The sequence below is a fragment of the Artemia franciscana genome, chromosome 1, assembly GCF_032884065.1.
Source record: "Artemia franciscana chromosome 1, ASM3288406v1, whole genome shotgun sequence".
NCBI lineage: Eukaryota > Metazoa > Arthropoda > Branchiopoda > Anostraca > Artemiidae > Artemia > Artemia franciscana.
This window is the reverse complement of record NC_088863.1, coordinates 57,934,248-57,954,798: the sequence shown is the minus strand read 5'-3', so window position 1 is coordinate 57,954,798 and position 20,551 is coordinate 57,934,248. Positions and strand designations below refer to the sequence as shown.

Sequence of the window (20,551 nt, the reverse complement as noted above, 5' to 3'; positions counted from 1 at the left end):
GCTTTTATAATGAAAAGAGAAATCACCAATGCAACAGCACAAACACATGAACAAAAAAAAAGAAAAAAAAGGGAAGACAGAAGATGAATGCATTACAGAAGACAAAAATGGGTGGGGAAGACGGGAAAATAATAAGGATGAAGAAAATTACCGAAATTGACCACCTGTTACGAAATATACGTAAAATCTAGATAATCATGAATTGAAACAGGTGATTTTCCGTGGACTCAGATTTTAAGGCAAATGACAAGTAAGTAGTGGGTAGCCTATTTACTTGTCATTTGGCTTTTGTCTTTTTCCATAAGAAAGGTGGGTAAATCTTGAGAGAGGGGCCACTTATACATTTATATAAAGAGTGTGGATCAAATCTTTTCAGAAGTTGGGGGGATAAACTATGGAAACTGTTTTTGGGAAAAACAATGCAAGACCATTAGTTGAATTTTGGCGTAAATTATTTTCTTTTTTTTTACTTTAGGCTGACTTATGCCTCTTGGAAGCAACTTACGTTTGCCGTTTATCGTCAAAGGACAGCTCCAACAGACATGCACGGCATGGGAATGCACGAGTTTGAATATGCGCGGTGCTTACTATTCCCTTTGGGCATCTCGAATCTTGACAGAACTTCTGGAGAAACAAGGAAGCAGTCAGGTTTTTGGTTTGAACGCTCAGTGTTAATTATTGGATGTATATGACTACAGTGTAAACGAGATTTAAACATTGGAATCAGGATTATATCTATTATCACTAGGTAGGCTACTTGATCTTGGATTCACTAGAGCACAGAAATTTTACGGAAGCTAAGGTTAAAATATCCTGCTTGAAGTAAGGTTATGCACAGGCGCCATTTGGACCAAATCTTGGGGTGGGCATGAACTCCACCTTGGCCCCCCCGACTCACTTCGTGTCGCGTAATCATCTAGGAAATGGGCATTTGACAGAACTCGAGAATTTTATTATGTATCTTACCTACTTTCAAAGTTTACAATGATTAATAGCAAATAGCGTAATTACCCCAAGGGTCGTCAAGTAAATAAGCTCTTTGGTTAATAGGCGTGCAGTAATTTCAAATCAATTGGACAGAATGTATTATGTTGGACATAATGGATTATTATGGCCGGCAAAGGGCCCTTTGTAGTGGAAGCTTGGGCCCCCTGGAAAATCTGGGGTGGGCATTTGCCCACCCCTGACCCCCCCAAATGGTGCCTCTGAGGTTATGAGGGGTATCAAAGTCACCCCTTTTGCGTTGTTCGAAACAGTTCCCTACGTTAAAAACAATCCAGCACCGTTTGATTTTTACTCTAACCACATTATAGGCTATAGAAAAGATTGTTGTGGCATGCCGGAAGGGGTCATTTAGGCATAAATTAGACCGGATCTCAGAAAAGGTTTAGGTTAGGAAAATGAAACTTTCAGGGATGGGTCTACAGGCTAAAGTATGTCCCGGGAAGTATTTTAAAGTACCCACCTCCACTCCTTCTCCCTCTAGAGGGCCCTGAAATTTGCCTACATGACAGGTGTATACCTTTTTAAATCTTGACAAAGCAATATTTTACCTTAATTTTTAGTTACTGGTTACTTTGGTAAAATTTTAGTTAATTGACTTCTTGCTATCTCGGAAAGGGTTTAAGTTAGGAAAATGAACCTTTCAGGGATGGGTCTACAGGCTAAAGTATGTCCCTGAAAGGTATTTTAAAGTACCCACCTCCACTCCTCCCTCTAGAGGGCCCTGAAATTTGCCTACATGACAGATCTATTACCTATCGAAATTTTGACAAAACAACATTTTACCTTAATTTTCAGTTACTAGTTGCTTTTTCTCTGCCTTTAGTTCTGAAAATGCAATTCCTGTTATTTGAGTAGACTTTTGAGCCATACCAATGTTTTTTTTTCTTCAAAATTTAGGTAATGTATTTGTATATCTTTGAAACCTTATAAAATGGAATTGAGCAAAGGGTAAAATTCTAGTTAATTGACTTCTTGCTATCTCAGAAAGGGTTTAGGTTAGGAAAATGAAACTTTCAGGGGTGAATCTATAGACTAAAGTATGTCCCAGGAAAGTATTTTGAAGCAACTACCTCCACTCCTTCTCCCTCTACAGGGCCCTGACCTTTGATGACCTCTAAAAATATGTTTGTTATACAAGTGAAACCATATGGTTTCATGAAACCATTTAAAAAAAAAAAAAAACCATATAGCTCAAAATTCTACTCAAATAACAGGAATTGCATTTGAGAACTAAAGGCAGAGAAAAAGCAGCTAGTAACAGAAAATCAAGGTAAAATGTTGTTTTGTCAAAATTTCAATAGGTACAATAGGTATAGACCTGTCATGTAGGCAAATTTCAGGGCCATCTAGAGGGGGAAGGAGTGGAGTTAGTTGCTTCAAAATACCTTCCCGGGACATACTTTAGTCTGTAGATTCATCCCTGAAAGTTCATTTTCCTAACCTAAACCCTTTGTGGGATAGCAAGAAGTCAATTAACTAGAGTTTTATCCATACTTTAGCCTGTAGACCCATCCCTGAAAGTTTAATTTTCCTAACCTAAACCCTTTCCGAGATAATATGAAAAAAACTTCGTTTTCTTAAAGAGTTAAAGAGGCTGCGTCCCAAAGTCGAACCTTAAAACGTACAGGAATTAGGAGAGGCAGTTGGGGGGGGGGGGGGGGGGGCTGCCGCCCCCCAAACCCCCCGCTTTTAAAGACTCTTTTGTACAGGTTTTTTGTGGTGGGGGGGGACTACATTGTTACTAATTACTAGTTTCGGCGCAATGGTTCTCCTGTCCGCTTGTGTTTAACATTTTTCGAAGTTATTCCATTATTCATTCATTTCAATTTTTTGTTAATTAAAAGAGGGCCTTTCCAAAGCCAAGAGCGGGGGGTTAGGGGGGCGGCAGCCCCCCACAACAAAAAACCTGTACAAAAGAGTCTTTAAAAGCGGGGGGTTTGGGGGCGACAGCCCCCCAACTGCCTCTCCTCATTCCTGTACGTTTTAAGTTTCGACTTTGGGACGCAGCCTCTTTAACTCTTTAAGAAAACGAAGTTTTTTTCATATTATTTCTGTACGTTTTTCTACAATCCATGGTGGATGTAATTTAATAATTCCTGTACTCCTCGTACAGGAATTAGGAGAGGAAGTTGGGTGGCTGCCGCCCCCCAACCCCCCGCTTTTAAATCATTGTATAAAATAGAAAAAAAATAGATAGAATGACCGAAATATTTCTTTTGCTCATAAGAAGCTAATATTCTGTTATCTCTCAAATGATAAGCAGTCCAGGTGTTATCAAAATTATACACTTTTATTTTGATCGCTACGTCCAAAAGCCTATAATAAAGAATGTATTCTAAAAATGCCTTCTCATATAGGAAACATTTTTAAGGTTCGACTTTGGGACGCAGCCTCTTTAACTCTTTAAGAAAACGGAAGTTTTTTTCATATTTTGTGAAAAAAAAACCGCCCGATAGGGGGCTTGAACCCTTGACCCGAGGATTAAAAGTCCCACGCTCTACTGACTGAGCTAACCACCTGCATGTGTGTAAATATAACTTTTAAATAACTTTTAAAAATTTCGAATTAACATGGGCTCTTATGGAGAAATGGATTAATTAAGTGGCTAATGCGTGGTTTCTGGAAAACAGGGAAGGAGTTATCGGATCGAGCTGAAATTTCGCGGATAAGATCCTGGGCCGTAGGGGACCTTAACTTGTGAATTTCAGCCCGATCGGACAACGTTAAGGGGTTGGGGTGGGGTTGGGGGGTCGAAACTTTCGGGGGGTTAAGATTTTCCTATGAAACTTTCAAGGAAACTTACTCGGAGAATTCCGCATCGAATGAGTCTTCGTACACCCAGATCCGATGTCGGCTGTGACCTGTAGGCGTAGCAGAAAAAAAAGAATATGAAAATTAAGTGGCTATGCGTGGTTTCTAGAAAACAGGGAAGGAGTTATCGGATCGAGCTGAAATTTCGCGGATAAGCTCCTGGGCCCTAGGGGACCTTAACTTGTGAATTTCAGCCCGATCAGACAACGTTAAAGGGGGGGCTGGGGTTGGTGAGTCGAAACTTTCGGCCAGATTTTCCCCGTGAAGGAAAAGTCGGAGGGGGATGAAATTTGGCAGGTTTCTTAGTTGGAGCTCGGGCTACGAAATGCATCCCTTCTCCCCATCCCTCTGCGACTACTGGAACCGAAGATCGCTTAACATTGTCGTGGTTCGCCTCTTTATAGAGGCACGAGTGTGCCTCCTTGATAGCAAGAAGTCAATTAAATTATACCAAAATTTTATGTCCCTAGCATGCAATTACAAGTTTCTGAAAAGTCAAGACCCTTTAGGGGGAAGGGATGAATGTTGATATTTGGAAACAATTCCTAAGCCCTAAATTGGTGTGTAGCTTTGTCCCCGAAAATCTGATTCGCCTAGCTCAATGTTCAGAGTAAATCTAAAGGGTAAAATTCTAGTTAATTGACTTTTTGCTATCTCAGAGAGGGTTTAGGTTAGGAAAATACTTTCGGGGAGGAGTCTACAGACTAAAGTGTGTCCCGGGAAGGTATTTTAAAGCACCCACCTCTACTCCTTCTCCCTCTAGAGGGCCCTGAAATTTGCCTAGATGACAGGTCTATACCTACTAAAATTTCGACAAAACAACATTTGGCCTTAAATTTCACTTACTAGTTGCTTTTTCTCTGCCTTTAGTTCTGAAAATGCAATTCCCGTTATTTGAGTAGAATTTTGAGCCATATCAATGGTTTTTTCAAAATTTAGGAAATGTATTTGCATATCTTTAAAACCTTATAAAATGGAATTGAGCAAGGTTATGAAGCTGAAAACAATTTTGTTGTACTTCAATTAAGCAGAAGATATATTTTGCAAGGTTTCACTTTCATAAGACACACATTTTTAAAGGTCATCAAAGGTCAGGGCCCTCTAGAGGGAGAAAGAGTGGAGGTAGTTGCTTCAAAATCCCCTCCCGGGACATACTTTAGTCTGTAGATTCATCCCTGAAAGTTTCATTTTCCTAACCTAAACCCCTTCTGAGATAGCAAGAAGTCAATTAACTAGAATTTTACCGAGCAAAGTTATGAAGCTAAAAACAATTTTGTTGTACTTCAATTAAGCAGAAGATCTATTTTTCAAGGTTTCACTTTTACAACACACATATTTTTAAGCTCATCAAAGGTCAGGACCCTCTAGAGGGAGAAGGAGTGGAGGTAGTTGCTTGAAAAAACCTTCCCAGGACATACTTTAGTCTGTAGATTCATCCCTGAAAGTTTCATTTTCTAACCTTAACCCTTTCTGAGATAGCAAGAAGTCAATTAACTAGAATTTACCCCCCCTTTCTTTAAGAACGACTCCTAAAACACAAAGGACGTTGAATTTGAATGAGAACTGTTATTGAAGAACTTTAAGACGTTAGTATAAAGGGTGAGGAAGGGGTCACCCCCCTCATACTAAACAACTTCTGTTTGGATTTAGTTTTAATTGGGCTCCCTACTTTCAGTTAAAAAACTTTTTTTTATTTAATTGCCGTTATAACACGCTGAGGTCAATAGTTGCTGGGAAAATTTTGGTTTTCATAATTACCAGGGAGGATCCAACATAAGCGGCTAAAATATTACGTTAACGAATGTTTTTCCGAGTGATTAAGATGAGATGTGTATCTGAAATTCCACTTGAAATGCCTTCATTCAGTAAATAAATTGTAGCTGTAAAATTAAATGAAGTCTCTCATAATTGAATGCAATGAAAGAGCTGAAAAGGCCTCCCATACAAATCAAGCCCATTTAACACAACCCTCTTACATTTCAGCCCTCATGTAATTTAGTCCCCGTTTAACTCCATCCCCATGCAACTCAACCCTTTTGTATCTCAACATCCATGTAGTTTAATCCAACATGCAGCTCAACACATTTTGTTCAAGTCCATTTTGTTGAAAGTAATAAAAAATGACTAGAATGAAATGCTCTTTATTCATTTGTCAATTGTTGTTTAAGGGTTCCTTTTTAATTTCATGCAGCCTCAATGCAATACAAACCCCTCCCCCATACAAACTTCGAAAAAAAGTAATGTAGCCTATCCTTCTGTTTTGTGTATTTATAATTGGCAGAACTTTTCATGCCGAACATACTAGAATTTCATCATTGCACCAAAGGGCCTATCCAAGATTCTCTTTTGGAAGGGAAGGATAACCTTTTTTGGTGGGGAGGGTTTACAAAATAATGCTCAAAAATTTTAGGGATGGGTTTCAAACCCCGCAATGAACTCCCTCCCCCCGCTCCCTGGATGTGGCCTTGGTTGCACCAATAGCTGCAACCTAGTATAGAGTAAACCACGGCCCATAGTAACCAAAAATTACAAAAATACGTTAAAAAAACTGTCTTGTGAGAAATGTTTTCCATGCTGATTCAGGAAATGTAACTATTATTTAGGTTCATCTTAGTAATAAATATTTATTGTGGTTAATAAATTTATGGGAATTCCGAAAATGAACTTAGAATCCCTCAAAAACGGCGCTGGATTAAAATGAAAGTACAAATTGGAATCACGGTCGAAATCCCGTTGGTAGGAGCTTTCACCCTCCCATTTTAAAAACCTTTAAAAATCATATTTTGCCTGTATATCACTGGTGTGTCCCATTTTCTTTACCGCTGTTGCCTCGCTCAAACGTTTCAGACAACTGTTTTAAGCGCTCGTTTGAAAGCCGATGCTCACCTTTTGCTCATAACTACAAGATTTTTGTGAGCCTTTCTTGGTCACGCCACCGTGCAATACCCTATGGTACCGAAAATGGGACTTCTTGTAATTGTTTCCAGAGTGGAAAGGCTAGGAAGTATACATAACAATAAAATATACTTATTTGAAAACCCTTAACTAGAGGTTTGCAGTCTCCCCTCTTGGATACAAATTTTGTCGTCAAGTTCTTCATAAACTTGAATTGGGCGTTTTAACGCCACCGCGGTTTTCCGCCACCCAGGAAATCTTGCACCATTAAGAGGATTAGTTGGGTCAGAATAGACAGGTTATGTTAGTCTCTGTTTATATCTATGTCTATATGTGTGTCTATGTCTGTTCTTATGTCTATGTCTATTCTGACCTACCTGAATTAAAAAGTGACAGAAAACATATGGTGGCCTAAAACCGCGGTGGCGTTAAGACACTGCTACCATAATCTTAAATGAATGTCGGGTTTCAGATCGAATAAACGCATGGCTTTCATAAACATCCGAGTTTTGACCATAGATGTTGCTATCTGTACAGTACTAATCTTTGAATAAACAAGTATAGGCTATGTACATGTAAGGTAAACAAACGTACTTTTTCTTACTCTTCCCTTCAAGTTCTTTACAATCTAAAATATGTATATCCAATTTTATACAGAATTCATAGACATTTCATAGGTATTTTCAAACAGTTCGTGGTAACGAACTGTAGTAAGGAGCGACCCGGCTCAATAGTAACCAAAACTCTAAAAAATGGAATTTTGATACCAATACATACATCAAAAGAATCGCATTTTAATGCTGATTTTAAATATATAAGTTTCATCAAGTTTAGTCTTACCCATCAAAAGTTACGAGCCTGAGAAAATTTGCGTTATTTTAGAAAATAGGGGGAAACGCCCCCTAGAAGTCATAGAATCTTGACGAAAATCACACCATCAGATTCAGCGTATCAGAGAACCCTACGTAGAAGTTTCAAGCTCCTATCTACAAAAATGTGGAATTTTGTATTTTTTGCCAGAAGGCAGATCACGGATGCGTGTTTATTTGTTTTTTTGTTTTTTTGTTTTTTTGTTTTTTTTTTCTTTTTCCCAGGGGTGATCGTATCGACCCAGTTGTCCTAGAATGTTGCAAGAGGGCTCATTCTAACGGAAATGAAAAGTTCTAGTGCCCTTTTTAAGTGACCAAAAAAATTGGAGGGCACCTAGGCCCCCTCCCACGCCAATTATTTTACCAAAGTCAACAGATCAAAATTCTGAGGTAGCCATTTTATTCAGAGTAGTCGAAAAACCTTATAACTATGTCTTTGGGGACGACTTACTCCCCCACAGTCCCCGTCGGAGGGGCAACAAGTTACAAACTTTGACCAGTGCTTACATGTAGTAATGGTTATTGGGAAGTGTACAGGCATTTTCAGGAGGATTTTTTTGGTTGGGGGAGGGGTTGAGAAGAGGGGGATATGCTGGGGGAACTTTCCATCGATAGTTTGTCATGGGGGAAGAAAATCTCCATGAAGGGAGCGCAGGATTTACTAGCATTATTTAAAAAAAAAAATGAAAAAATAAATATGAAAAAGTTCTTTCAGCTGGAAGTAAGGAGCAGCATTAAAACTTAAAACAAACAGAAATTATTACCCATTTGAGGGGCTCACCTCCTCCTAATACCTCGCTCTTTACGCTAAAGTATTTTTAGTAATTTCAACTATTTATTCTACGGCTTTTGTGATTCTGGGGTCATTCTTAATGAATTGGGACAAAATTTTAGCTTTAGTGTAAAGAGCGAGGATCTGACAAGGGGGCGAACCCCCTCATATATGTAATAAAAATATGAGAATACAAAAGTTCTTTACGTAAGCTAATTTATAAGTTACGTAAACCTTTTACTAATAAAAATATTCGTAAAAAAATTAAAAATTCTAGTTGCCTTTTTAATTAACCAAAAAATCGGAGGGCAACTAGGCTTCCTCCCCCGCTCTTTTTTTCTCAAAATCATTCAATCAAAATTATGATAAATGCCATTTAGCCAAAAAAAAATGCAAATTTTGTTTTAATTATTCCTCTGCGGAGAGCCAAAATCAAAACATGCATTGATTCAAAAACGTCCAGAAATCAAATAAAAAAACAAGTTTTTTTTAACTGAAAGTAAGGAGCGACATTAAAACTTAAAACGACCAGAAATTACTTCGTATATGAAAGAGGCTGCTTCCTCATCAACGCCCCGCTCTTTACGCTAAAGTTTTTTACTGTTTTAAAAAGAAGAATTGAGAGAAAGAGTCAAACTTTAGCGTAAAGAGCGGGGCGTTGATGAGGAAGCAGCCTCTTTCATATACGAAGTAATTTCTGGTCGTTTTAAGTTTTAATGTCGCTCCTTACTTTCAGTTAAAAAAACTTGTTTTTTTTATTTAATAATTTTAAAAATAGCTTTTGGCCTCTGTGTGTTATCAAACTTATAATGCGTTAGTATATGCACATGCAAGGAGAAGGTGGAATCTGCTGTATTGAATAAGTTGAATTGCTTTAGAGGTGTTATTTATGTCTTTAGAGATAATTTCTTTCAAAATACTTGCAGATAATTATATAGTAAAGTAAACAATCAGTTCCCTAACAAGCCTACATAGGGTAGCCAATCATTTTCCGAAAATTCCTCGTTTGATGTTTGAAAATAAAGTGTATGATCTAGTGATAAATGATTCAGCGAGTTCAAGGATATTTCTAAAAACGTTTGGCCCTAGGCAATAAACAAACTTTAGCCAACTTGGCAGATTCACATTTACTTTTTTGGTGTTTTCTCATCGACAGCTGGTTCGTAATACCAAACAAAGTCAGTTAAAAGAAAAAAGTGCATTTTTGAAGTATAGCTCAAATTAATTGTCGAAAATAAATTGTCGAAACTGTTGTGCGTGTAGACGCACAACAGTCCTTTTTCCCCCGGAAACCTCAGGTGATATCTTGATCAAAATTAAAAGATTTTGATTGTAATAAAAACGGACGAAAATTTCAAATTATGAAAAAATTAAAAAAATTATTAAATGAAATTTAAATTATTAAATTTCAAATTATTCTATATATACCTTATATGCCCCCAGGGCATAATTTACCTTGCCCTGAGGGCTGTGGAGGCATAATTTACAACCCTTGCTCTGAGGGCTGTAGCAGGGGGGTTTGTCATCCTCAAAGACATAATTTCCGGTTCTTTCAATTACGTTCAATAAAATAGCTATCTCATAATTTCAATAATTTTAATTTAATTTCGAAAGGGAGGAAACAACCCCAAAAAGTCAAGCGACCTCAACGAAAGTCAAACCACCAGATCCAGCATATCAGAGAACCCCTTGCAGAGGTTTCAAGCTCCTATCTACAAAAGAATTTGATCTTTTGTTTGGCAAAACAAAAGATTCTTTTGTTTTAGTTTTTTGTTTTTTTCCAGGAGTTATCGTCTCCCACGCCCATTTCCTCCCCAAAGACATCCAATTAAGATTTAAGATAGCCATTTAATTCAGCATAGTCGAATGGTTCAGTAACTATGCTATTGGATACGACATGACCCTTCATAGTCTCTGGGGAAAGAGCTGTGGTTTACGACATTTGCCCATATTGTTCACATATAACATTTGTTATTGGGAAATATACAAAAAAATTATCGGGGCAAAATTCTGTGGGAAAGTGACATTTTTCATGGTAAGAATTTTTTTTAGGAGGAAAGTTTCAGGTAGAATTTTCCAGGAGAAATGTCACACGGGGGGGGGGGGCTCTGACATGATGTGAAAACAGTCAAAAATTAAAAAAAAATCAACTGAAACTAAGGAGCGACATTAAAACTTAAACAAACAGAAATTATTCTGTATATCAGGGGGGCTGCCCCTTTTTCAACCCTCGCTCTTTGCGCAAAAGTTTGATTTTTTGTCCTGATTCCTCCGGAAAAACACCGCAAACACCCTTGGTTTTGAATGAGAATTATCATTAAAGAGCTTTAAAACTTTAGCGTAAAGAGCAAGATTTGAGGAAGGGACAACCCTTCTTATATATAGAATATTTTCTGTTTTCGTCAAGTTTAAATGCTGCTGCTTACTTTCAGTTAAAAAAATTGTTTTTTATTTAATCAAATTTAAGAACGTCTTTTCCGAAAAACTTTCACTGAAAGGGAAATTTTAAGGGTTAACAGTGCAATATGGGTGCTGTCGGGGGTAGTTCTTCTATTGTGAAAACATCGATTTTAATGAAAAATGATAGTTTTCAAAATTGATCCATTAAAAGCTGTACTTTATCCTGAAAAGGGGGGATAAACGCCCTAATATCAAGGATAATTCTATTTTGCTGTGGAAAGCAAACTCTCTTTACGAAAAAAAACAAAAAACAAAAACAGTACAATCGCTAATTACTTCAAAGAGGGTAAAAAGTTAGACAGAAAATGGTTTAATAATTGGGCAGTGACTTGACCTATTTCATGCTGTAAAATCCCCAAAAAAGGCTTCACACGTGTATCTAGATTCCTAATAAATGTCCTACTTTTGCCAGAAATCCCAAGAAGCCATGGGAAAATTAAACATTTCACATAATTTCGGGGGGGGCCTAAGGCCCCCCCCCCTGCGTACGTGCCAGCTATGTAAACAAATTTGGAAATTAAGAAAAGTGTGTAAAACCCTTGAAAAGCAACGCCCAATAAATTTGAAAGTTATATCATTGGATTCGCCATGATCGAAAACTCTTGTCCAGAAGTCTTGTTGTCGTTGCATGTTTGTATAAATATAAAAAGGGATAAACCCTCACACATAATGGATGTTATTAGCGTGTGATTATGCTCATTCACCATACTTGCAAACTGAGGGGTAGGGGTAATTGTAAGTGTTTTTTTTTCTCGTCCATGTTTCTTCAGATTTTGCTCGATGATTCACTGGAAAAATCTGACATGTTTCGAGTATGAATACGCCAACATCTTCAAACAGTTTTTATTTGAAAATTCGAGCAAGAAAACAAGAGTTTTTGGGATAATATAGTTTTAAATTATCTAGTAGAGGCTAGACAAGCCGTAGTCAGAGCAATTGTGGTGTTTGCTTTATCCTTAAAATCTAGTTTGAAGAATTATGAAATATGTCTAGATTTTAGGTATGTAGCTGCTAAAAATATATTTACTGTGACACAGCCCTCCCTCCTGCCTCCGAAATGGGTCAAAGTCTTTTTTGTAGCGAAATTCTGGCTATGCCCCTTTTGCGCCTCTGCCTAGGATAAGCAGAAGATGTCAATAAGAACTCGTCTTGCTTTGAGACATCGGCTAAACTGTATAAACGAATTAAAATTCAGGATTTTTGGAAGATTCTATTCTTCTACTTAAAATACTTTCTTTGAATACGCAAGGCGAAGATGTGCTATATTATCAAACAGTTCGTGGTAACGAACTGTAGTAAGGAGCGACCCGGCTCAATAGTAACCAAAACTCTAAAAAATTGAATTTTGATATCAATAGCTACATCAAAAGAATCGCATTTTAATGGTGATTTTAAATATATAAGTTTCATCAAGTTTAGTCTTACCCATCAAAAGTTACGAGCCTGAGAAAATTTGCCTTATTTAGGAAAATAGGGGGAAACGCCCCCTAGAAGTCATAGAATCTTGACGAAAATCACACCATCAGATTCAGCGTATCAGAGAACCCTACGTAGAAGTTTCAAGCTCCTATCTACAAAAATGTGGAATTTTGTATTTTTTGCCAGAAGACAATTCACGGGTGCGTGTTTATTTGTTTGTTTATTTGTTTGTTTTTTTTTTCTTTTCCCCAGGGGTCATCGTATCGACCAAGTGGTCCTAGAATGTCGCAAGAGGGCTCATTCTAACGGAAATGAAAAGTTCTAGTGCCCTTTTTAAATGACCAAAAAAATTGGAGGGCATCTAGGCCCCCTCCCACGCTCATTTTTTTCCCAAGGTCAACGGATCAAAATTTTGAGATAGCCATTTTGTTCAGCATAGTCGAAAACCATAATAACTATGCCTTTGGGGATGACTTACTCCACCACAATCCCTGGGGGAGGGGCTGCAAGTTACAAACTTTGACCAGTGTTTACATATAGTAATGGTTATTGGGAAGTGTACAGACATTTTCAGGGGGATTTTGTTTTGTTTTGGAGTGGGGCTGAGGAGAGGGGGCTATGTTGGAGGATCTTTCCTTGGAGGAATCTGTCATGGGGGAAGAAAAATTCAATGACAAGGGCGCAGGATTCTCTAGCATTACTATAAGAAAACAATGAAAAATAAACATGAAAAGTTTTTTCAAATGAAAGGAAGAAGTAGCATTGAAACTTAAAACGAACAGAGATTATTACGCATATGAGGGGTTCTAAAAATACTTTAGCATAAAGAGCGAGGTACTTAGGAGGAGATAAATACCTTGCTCTTTATGCTAAAGTATTTTTAGTAATTTCAACTATTTATTCTACGGCCTTTCTGATTCAGGGGTCATTCTTAAAGAATTGGGACAAAATTTACGATTTAGTGTAAAGAGCGAGGTATTAACGAGGGTACAAACCCCCTTGTATACATAATAAAAATATAAGGCTATGAAAGTTTGTTCCGTAAGTTAATTCTTAGTTACGTATATTTTTTACTAATAAAAACGTTCGTTAAAAATTAAAAGTTCTAGTTGCCTTTTTAAGTAACCGAAAAATTGGAGGGCAATTAGGCCTCCTTCTCCACCCCTTATTTCTCAAAATCGTCTGATCAAAACTAAGAGAAAGCCATTTAGCCAAAAAAAGAATTAATATACAAATTTCATTTTAATAATTTATGTGCGGAGAGCCAAAACCAAACATGCATTAATTCAAAAACGTTCAGAAATTAAATAAAAAAAATAAGAATTTTTTTAGCTGAAGGTAAGGAGCGACATTAAAACTTAAAACGAACAGAAATTACTCCGTATATGAAATGAGTTGTCCCCTCCGCAATCCCTCGCTCTTTACGCTAAAGTTTGACTCTGCCACAATTCTACTTTTTAAAACAATTAAAAGCTTTACCGTAAAGAGCGAGGGATTGCGGAGAGGACAACTCATTTCATATACGGAGTAATTTCTGTTCGTTTTAAGTTTTAATGTCGCTCCTTACCTTCAGCTAAAAAAATTATTATTTTTTTTATTTAATCCAGTATAGAACAAAGCGGAGCTGAGATGTCCTTATGTTAGGGAAATTGGGGAAGAATATAATTAAAGCTCCAGTAGCATGGACGAATGAAGATAAAAAGCCACAATAGTATCGCCTTGAGAATAGTCTTTTGTCTGCATGGATGAGTCTAAACAATGAGATTTTTGCCCCAAGATCGCTCTACTGGAAAATGACTTGATGGGATATTGCATTTTACCGTGAAACTCAGTGAACATTTTGTTGTTGTTTTTTTGTTGATTTTTTTTTTCTTTGGTCATTCGTCAAATTTTATACCGATATTTGCTTTTGAAATACAGAGGGTTTCCTAATGTAAATTTAAGTTCCGTAAGAATAAGAAAGAATGATTTTTTTCCAACAATTCGATGAATTAATGAACGAGTTTGTGTTGTCTTTTTTGGCAAATTGACAAACTAGTTTAGTCGTTTTTTTTACAATTATTTATGTATGACAGCCTGAGGTATTGCAAAAACAGAAACGTGCTTTATGCTTTAACAAAACAACGGAGGTTTCAAATCGAAACAAATTTCGAGTAATCTGTTGGTAGTTTTATATTTTTGACGATAAGAGGCCAGAACCTTCAGGGAAAGTTAGAAAAAACAAAGTAGATAATATTATCTACTTAAATTATTGCTTAAAACTTTTTTGTCTACTAATATTTTCTTTTTTTGACTGGAACTTATTTGTGGTGCAGTATTAATGGATATTAATGCTATACTGATTGAATGGATCGCGTTTCTTTGTTACCTTTTTAATTGATTATTTGAAAAGTTTACCTTTTTAAATTTTTTTTTTTGCCAGATTAATTATTTTGACATGGTACTCAGTAAAAACCATATAATGGTACTATAGGTACTATAGTAACCACCGTCCAATGGTATTCCGACCCTTGGAGAGAGATTGGACAGAAAAATGCCATTTAAAGACACTTTTGAGCTATTTACCAAGTGACATATAGCGATCGCAGATTTTGTCGGTCCTGGTTTTGCTGGTTTAGGCACTTCCAGATAAGCTAGAACGATGAAATTTGGCAGGCGTATCAGGAACCAGATCAGGTTAAATTAGAAATAGTCATTTCTCCGATTCTACCATCTGAGGGGGGGGACAGTTAATTCGGAAAATTTAGAAAAAATGAGGTATTTTCAACTTCCGAACGGGTGATTGGCTCTTACTGAAATTTGAAATTTAGAAGGATATAGTGTCTCAGAGCTCTTACTTTACATCCTGACCGGATCCGATGACATTTGGGAGTTGGAGGGGAAACCTGAAATCTTTGAAAACGCTTAGAGTGGAGGGATCGGGATGAAACTTGGTGGGAAAAATAAGCACAAGTCCAAGAAAACGTACCAAATAGTCTAATTTGGAAGGTATCGTTGAGGACCTCTCCCATTTCTATTTTGCAATTTCTTACCTCTTTTAACGACTTTTCTTACCTCTTTATTCCGCATTAGAAAGAAAAAATTTAAATAAATTACTTTATTGCTTTTTGTCATAGCCATGGTATAGTTTTCGCATACAATTACCACTAATACTACTAATAACTCACTGCAGCACTAAGCCGCCTGAGGCAAACATAGCTACGCACGCCCCTCCTCCAACCTAATCTATTTAAAGGCTCCCTCTTTACACTCTCCCAGGAAGTTCCCGTTTCCTTTAAATCTTTATTTATGACATCCTCCCAACCCAGACAAGGACGACCTGCTTTCCGTGTAGCCGCAGACGGTTGGCCAAAAAGGACAATCTTCGGTAATCTATCATCCTTCATCCGTAGAACATGGCCTAGCCATCTCAACCTTTCTTTCATTATAGCCCTAGAAGGCGGGATTGAACCACATTTTTCGTACAACCCACTGTTTGAAATACGGTCAGTCAGCCGGGTACCCAGAACAATCCGTAGGCAATTTCTCTGGAAAACATCTAGTAAATTTGCATCTGCTTTTCGGAGCGCCCATGCTTCAGAGCCATATTTGACCACTGTTATCTACTTTTAACATCTTCACTGCTCCCACCATCTTTACTAACAATACTACCAAGGTAACTGAACCTCCCAACCTGATCAATCTTTTCGTTACCTAATGTCACCTGTTCATCTTCACTTATTCCTATCCTTAGTGACTTAGTTTTCTTGACATTAATTTTCCAGCTTATTTTAGCACCCTGAACTCGCAAAATTTCTAAAAATTCATTCATTTTGCTCAAACTTTCATCTAATATGCTTAAATCATCAGCATAATCTAAGTCCAGGAGCGTTTTTCCTCCCCATTTGATTCCTTTGGTCTCCAATTACCTTTCCTGTTCTCCTTAAGACGAAGTCCATCAAAATGATCCATATAAAGGGGGATAGAACACAACCTGCTTAACTCCTGATTTAATACAAAACCAGTTGCTAACCTCATTTCCTATCTCAACCGCAGCAGTATTATTCTCGTACATAGCACAAATCACTTTAATGTATTTTTCTGGTATACCATATAACGATAAGACCTTTGTTAACGCTCTTCTATCAACAGAATCGAAAGCTTGCTCATAATCGATAAAGCTGAGGACCAAAGGTGTTTGACAACGAAGGGACTTCTCAATTATTAACCTAAGAGTGAAAACATGGTCTACACATCCTCTACCTTTTCTAAAACCGCATTGTTCTTCCCTTAAAACTTTGTCTGCAGCATCTCTCAGTCTAAAAAGTACCATATTACTCAGTAGTTTGCTACCTACAGAGACCAGACTAATGCCTCAATAATTACGACACTCACTCTTGTCACCTTTCTTATACCTTTGTCATACCTTTCTTATACCTTTCTTGTCACCTTTGTTTAATTAAGGTTTTCCTAAAATCATTGGTACTTCCCCTTTTTCAAAAATCATGTTCATAATCTTCAGTAGCTTATTCCTAACCTCAGAGCCACCATATTTAAGAAACTCATTAATTATACTATCAGCACCTGGAGCCTTATTATTTTTTAATCCTTTTAGTACTGTCGCTAATTCTTCCTCACTAAACAAATCTTCCTTCACATCCAAGGTATCACAAACTTTTTCATTTTCATCTATATCTTTTCCTGCAAATGTATCTCGGTTTAGCACATTCTCAAAATGTTCCACCCATCTTTCTTTAACTTTTTCCTTATCACTAATTGTGGCCCCATTTCTATCTTTAACTGGGACTAGTCCGGATTGGCTACTCCCTTTCAATTTATTAACATGCCAGTGTTATATTTTACTATTATGCCGTCTAGCCGCGTCTTCCAGATCCTCAGCAATTTTATCCATGGCCTCCACTTCACATCTCCTTAGTTCATATTATAATGCTTTCTCCACTTTCTTTACATTCCTTTTGTTTTCACACGACCTATCACTCAGATAATTCTTATGCAAACCCCTTCTACTCTCTATTAAACCTAAAGCTTTTTCACTAATATTCCTAGTTGCAGTCTTAGCACTCTTCCCTAAGACACCATTAGCAACTTCACAAATTGTTTTTCTGAAATTATTCCATTCATCTTCCACATTGTCAAATTTTAAACTCTCAAGTTTAGTATTCAATTATAAGGCAAAAAATGACAACTGCTCACCCTATCATTAACTAATCAGAAGTGGCATGGAGAAATATTTACATTCCATTATTAAGAAATTGTAATTATGCAAAATTACGTATTCCTCATTTTTTGGAGTCATTTCCGGATTTTTCAAGGTGCTTCCGTTAGCCAGTATCATTGAAATATTCTATAAATTGTTTTATCAAGGCTCATAAAAATGATAGACATGTCTTCTCCGAACCATTTATTTTTGCTTGGGAGTTTCCGCTCTAATAAGTTTTTTTTGTTAGAATGTGAGTTTTGGAAGAGCTTCTTCAATCTCTCTTTTCTCCATATCTTAGTTTTAATAAAAAAAAAAAAATATTTTTAAGATTAAGTTGGGTGTAGTAGTAAGAAGGCACGTGCGGAAGGTTGTATCCAGGTTTTTGTTTGGTTGGGGAGGGGGGTTGCAAAAAACGCATAGAGAAATATTTATATGCATTTTTTTTCTGTTTTGATAAGACAGAAAAAATATTTTTTTCGGAGGGGGGAGGCTTAAAACTTGTATCTTCTTGTACATTCGCTTGATTTTTGCATAGAAAAGGGTTTTATCCTGTAAGTAAAGATGAGATATATGAAAAAAGTAGGGAACTATGGGAAAAGTTTTAACATTTCAAGTTTTAGTAGAGGAAGGGACATCTCTTCTTTCTTTAGCTGGAATAAGGCACATAGAAATTTAAGTTTTCACAGAATACTGTACGGAAAGCCGTGATTAAATTCGAGCATCTACTTAATTTTTAAATAGGGCTAAGCGGCTGCCCCCCACCTTCTTGGGTTGTCTGTATTTTTCTAATAATGATGAAAGATGTTGCCCAATGAAACAAATCCGAGCAAATGTCCCAATCAAATAATTAGAGCTTTAAACGGTGGATTTGTATTCTAAGAGTCATATTCTTGGTAGTTCAGAAATTTCGGCGTAAAGTTTAGAATAACCTGAAAATGATTTCCATTTCACTACTAAAATATAAACATGTCGTTGGGAATTGTTTGAACTAAGTTTCCTTTCTGTAAAATCCATTTATTTATTTATGGTTTAAGACATTTTCATTGTTTTCTTATCACAATATCAGTATCTACACCATTCTATCTAAATTTAACTGAAGCTGTCACAGTCGAACTGAAGCTGTATTACTAAAAACAGAACATGTTCAATGGTGCATTTTTCAGGGTAACCTTTATTTCGAAAGTTATTTTGTCGTTAAAGATTTTAATTTCACGCAATGAGGAATTGTCAGCGAAGAATATGACGCTTTATTCGTTTTGTTTAGTTCTGAATTAAAACTTATTATTAATATTCTATTTTAAATAAAAATCATGTTGATTTTTTTAGTTTCATCGCCTAAATTGAACGAATTGTTTTGCAAGGTGTGTGTTTAAAAAAAGAGCAAAATTAATTTCAAACAGAGTTTTTTGTACAGAAGTTATAAGTGTATTGTTTGCAGTTTAGTTTGAGTTCATTTGCACTCCTGATCTGGGCCTATGGTTTCTGGCAAATACTGTTGAGACATTGCATTATGTAAAAATATCCTAAAATCGATATTTTCCTTCGACTGTGTGTCCGGTAATGCTGTATTGTTTTTTTTATTTTTGTTTTTCTTTTGTTTTTTAGGTTAAAATTATACTTGCACGTTTTAATTATTTTTTTTTCTAGGCAACCGGAATTGTTTATAGTTTTAAAAAGCTGAAAGTTTTTTCTGTCTTTCGGTTTTTGGATTTGTTTAGTAATAAAGTAAATGGCTAGAAGTTCAAATGGCCTCTGAACTACCTCTTTTCGCCTTGAGGCGTGAAAATAACTACATTGGCTCCCCTAATGGGCATATGAGGCAAACTCAAGTAAATAACTCACCTATCTTACAATCTCCCTTACTAGCCTCTCAAACTCTACAACTGCAAAATCTTCGACAATCCCAGCAGTCAATCCAAGAAAGACAATCTCCATCGCTTACTACGCTGTCGACGTTGCAGAGGAATTTACAGAATCGTTCAAATATGCCAAGCTATTCCATAGAGCAAGATTCACAAGAGTTGATGAAAACGATGATTGGGATTGGGGGTAGAGGAACTCCGACAATGGGAAGGAATACTCCTGTGTTGAATCAAAGTGTGTCCTTAAAGCCACCTTCTAGTGTGACAAGTCCCATTGGATACGGTGTTAACAATCAATCTTTAAACTTAGAAAGTGAAGTCCAGCCTTCTCATGGAGAGCGACCAAGAAGAATCAGAAATCAGAATAGTCACATGAGTAATAGATCCCGTCATCGGTCAGAAAGGTAAGTCAGTTAATTTTGATTTCTTAGGCTATGATTGGCTCTTTATGTTTTTTTTTTTCAACGTGTTTACCTGCTTTGCATACTGGGGACATTACCAGAATTACTGGGAATTTGAAATGCTGTTAAGGGCAAATTAAATTAAACATGGATACTAGTGCTTGCGGAATCTGGTTTTATTTAATATTATTTTAATTAAACAATTTCTGAAATAGGCCTACCATATTTATAATGTTCATTGTATCTTATCCGGAAAGTTGATATAGGCTTACTAAAAAGTTTAAATCCAAAGAAGAGTATCCTTACAATATCCAGGTCAAAAACGCTTAAGCGGGGGTTTAGCGTCCCCCCTCTTGTATACTTATACTCCCAACCCCCCTGGTAAGTAGAAATCATAAAACACGTTTGGAAAAAACTACCAAATGGAAAAAATAGAAAATAAGAAATATTTCCAAATATGCAAATTACGGATATTCGAACTTTATATAAAAGGCTGTAGGTATTGTCCTACATGAAGCAGGAAAGGAATTGTTTCGGGCCTAAAATGTGTTTTTAGTTTCGATACCCCCTTTTCAATATTTTGTCCGTAGGCGCATTTGCATTGGTGGAAAAGGCTTTAAGTCCGTCCTCTCTGAAATCTCGACATTTTTCTGATTTTCCTTATGTTCTGTATGTTCTCTGCCTGTTCTTGCATATATTTACTGTCTCCCTCCTCCCACTGAGTGTCCCTAGTAATGCTACAGCTAATATTAGCCAATATAAGAACATTATTTTCTTCTGCATTTTTTCTGTTACCATGGGATGGAATTTTATTTCTTAAATAAGGAGTAAACTCGTTTCTAGTTGCGAATTAAGAT

General features: G+C 36.7%; 1 protein-coding gene across 2 annotated transcripts in view; it reads left to right on the top strand.

Annotated features, from left to right (window-relative positions):
• Positions 1-605: 605 nt before the first annotated feature.
• LOC136031845 (vang-like protein 2) overlaps positions 606-20,551 on the top strand; it is a 187,967-nt gene continuing 168,021 nt past the window's right edge. For both annotated transcript variants that reach the window (XM_065711693.1, XM_065711703.1), the window contains exons 1-2: positions 606-748; positions 19,079-19,697. In XM_065711693.1, coding sequence (XP_065567765.1) covers positions 19,177-19,697 — 521 coding nt within the window. In that variant the 5' untranslated portion in view covers positions 606-748; positions 19,079-19,176. The remainder of the gene's footprint in view (positions 749-19,078; positions 19,698-20,551) is intronic.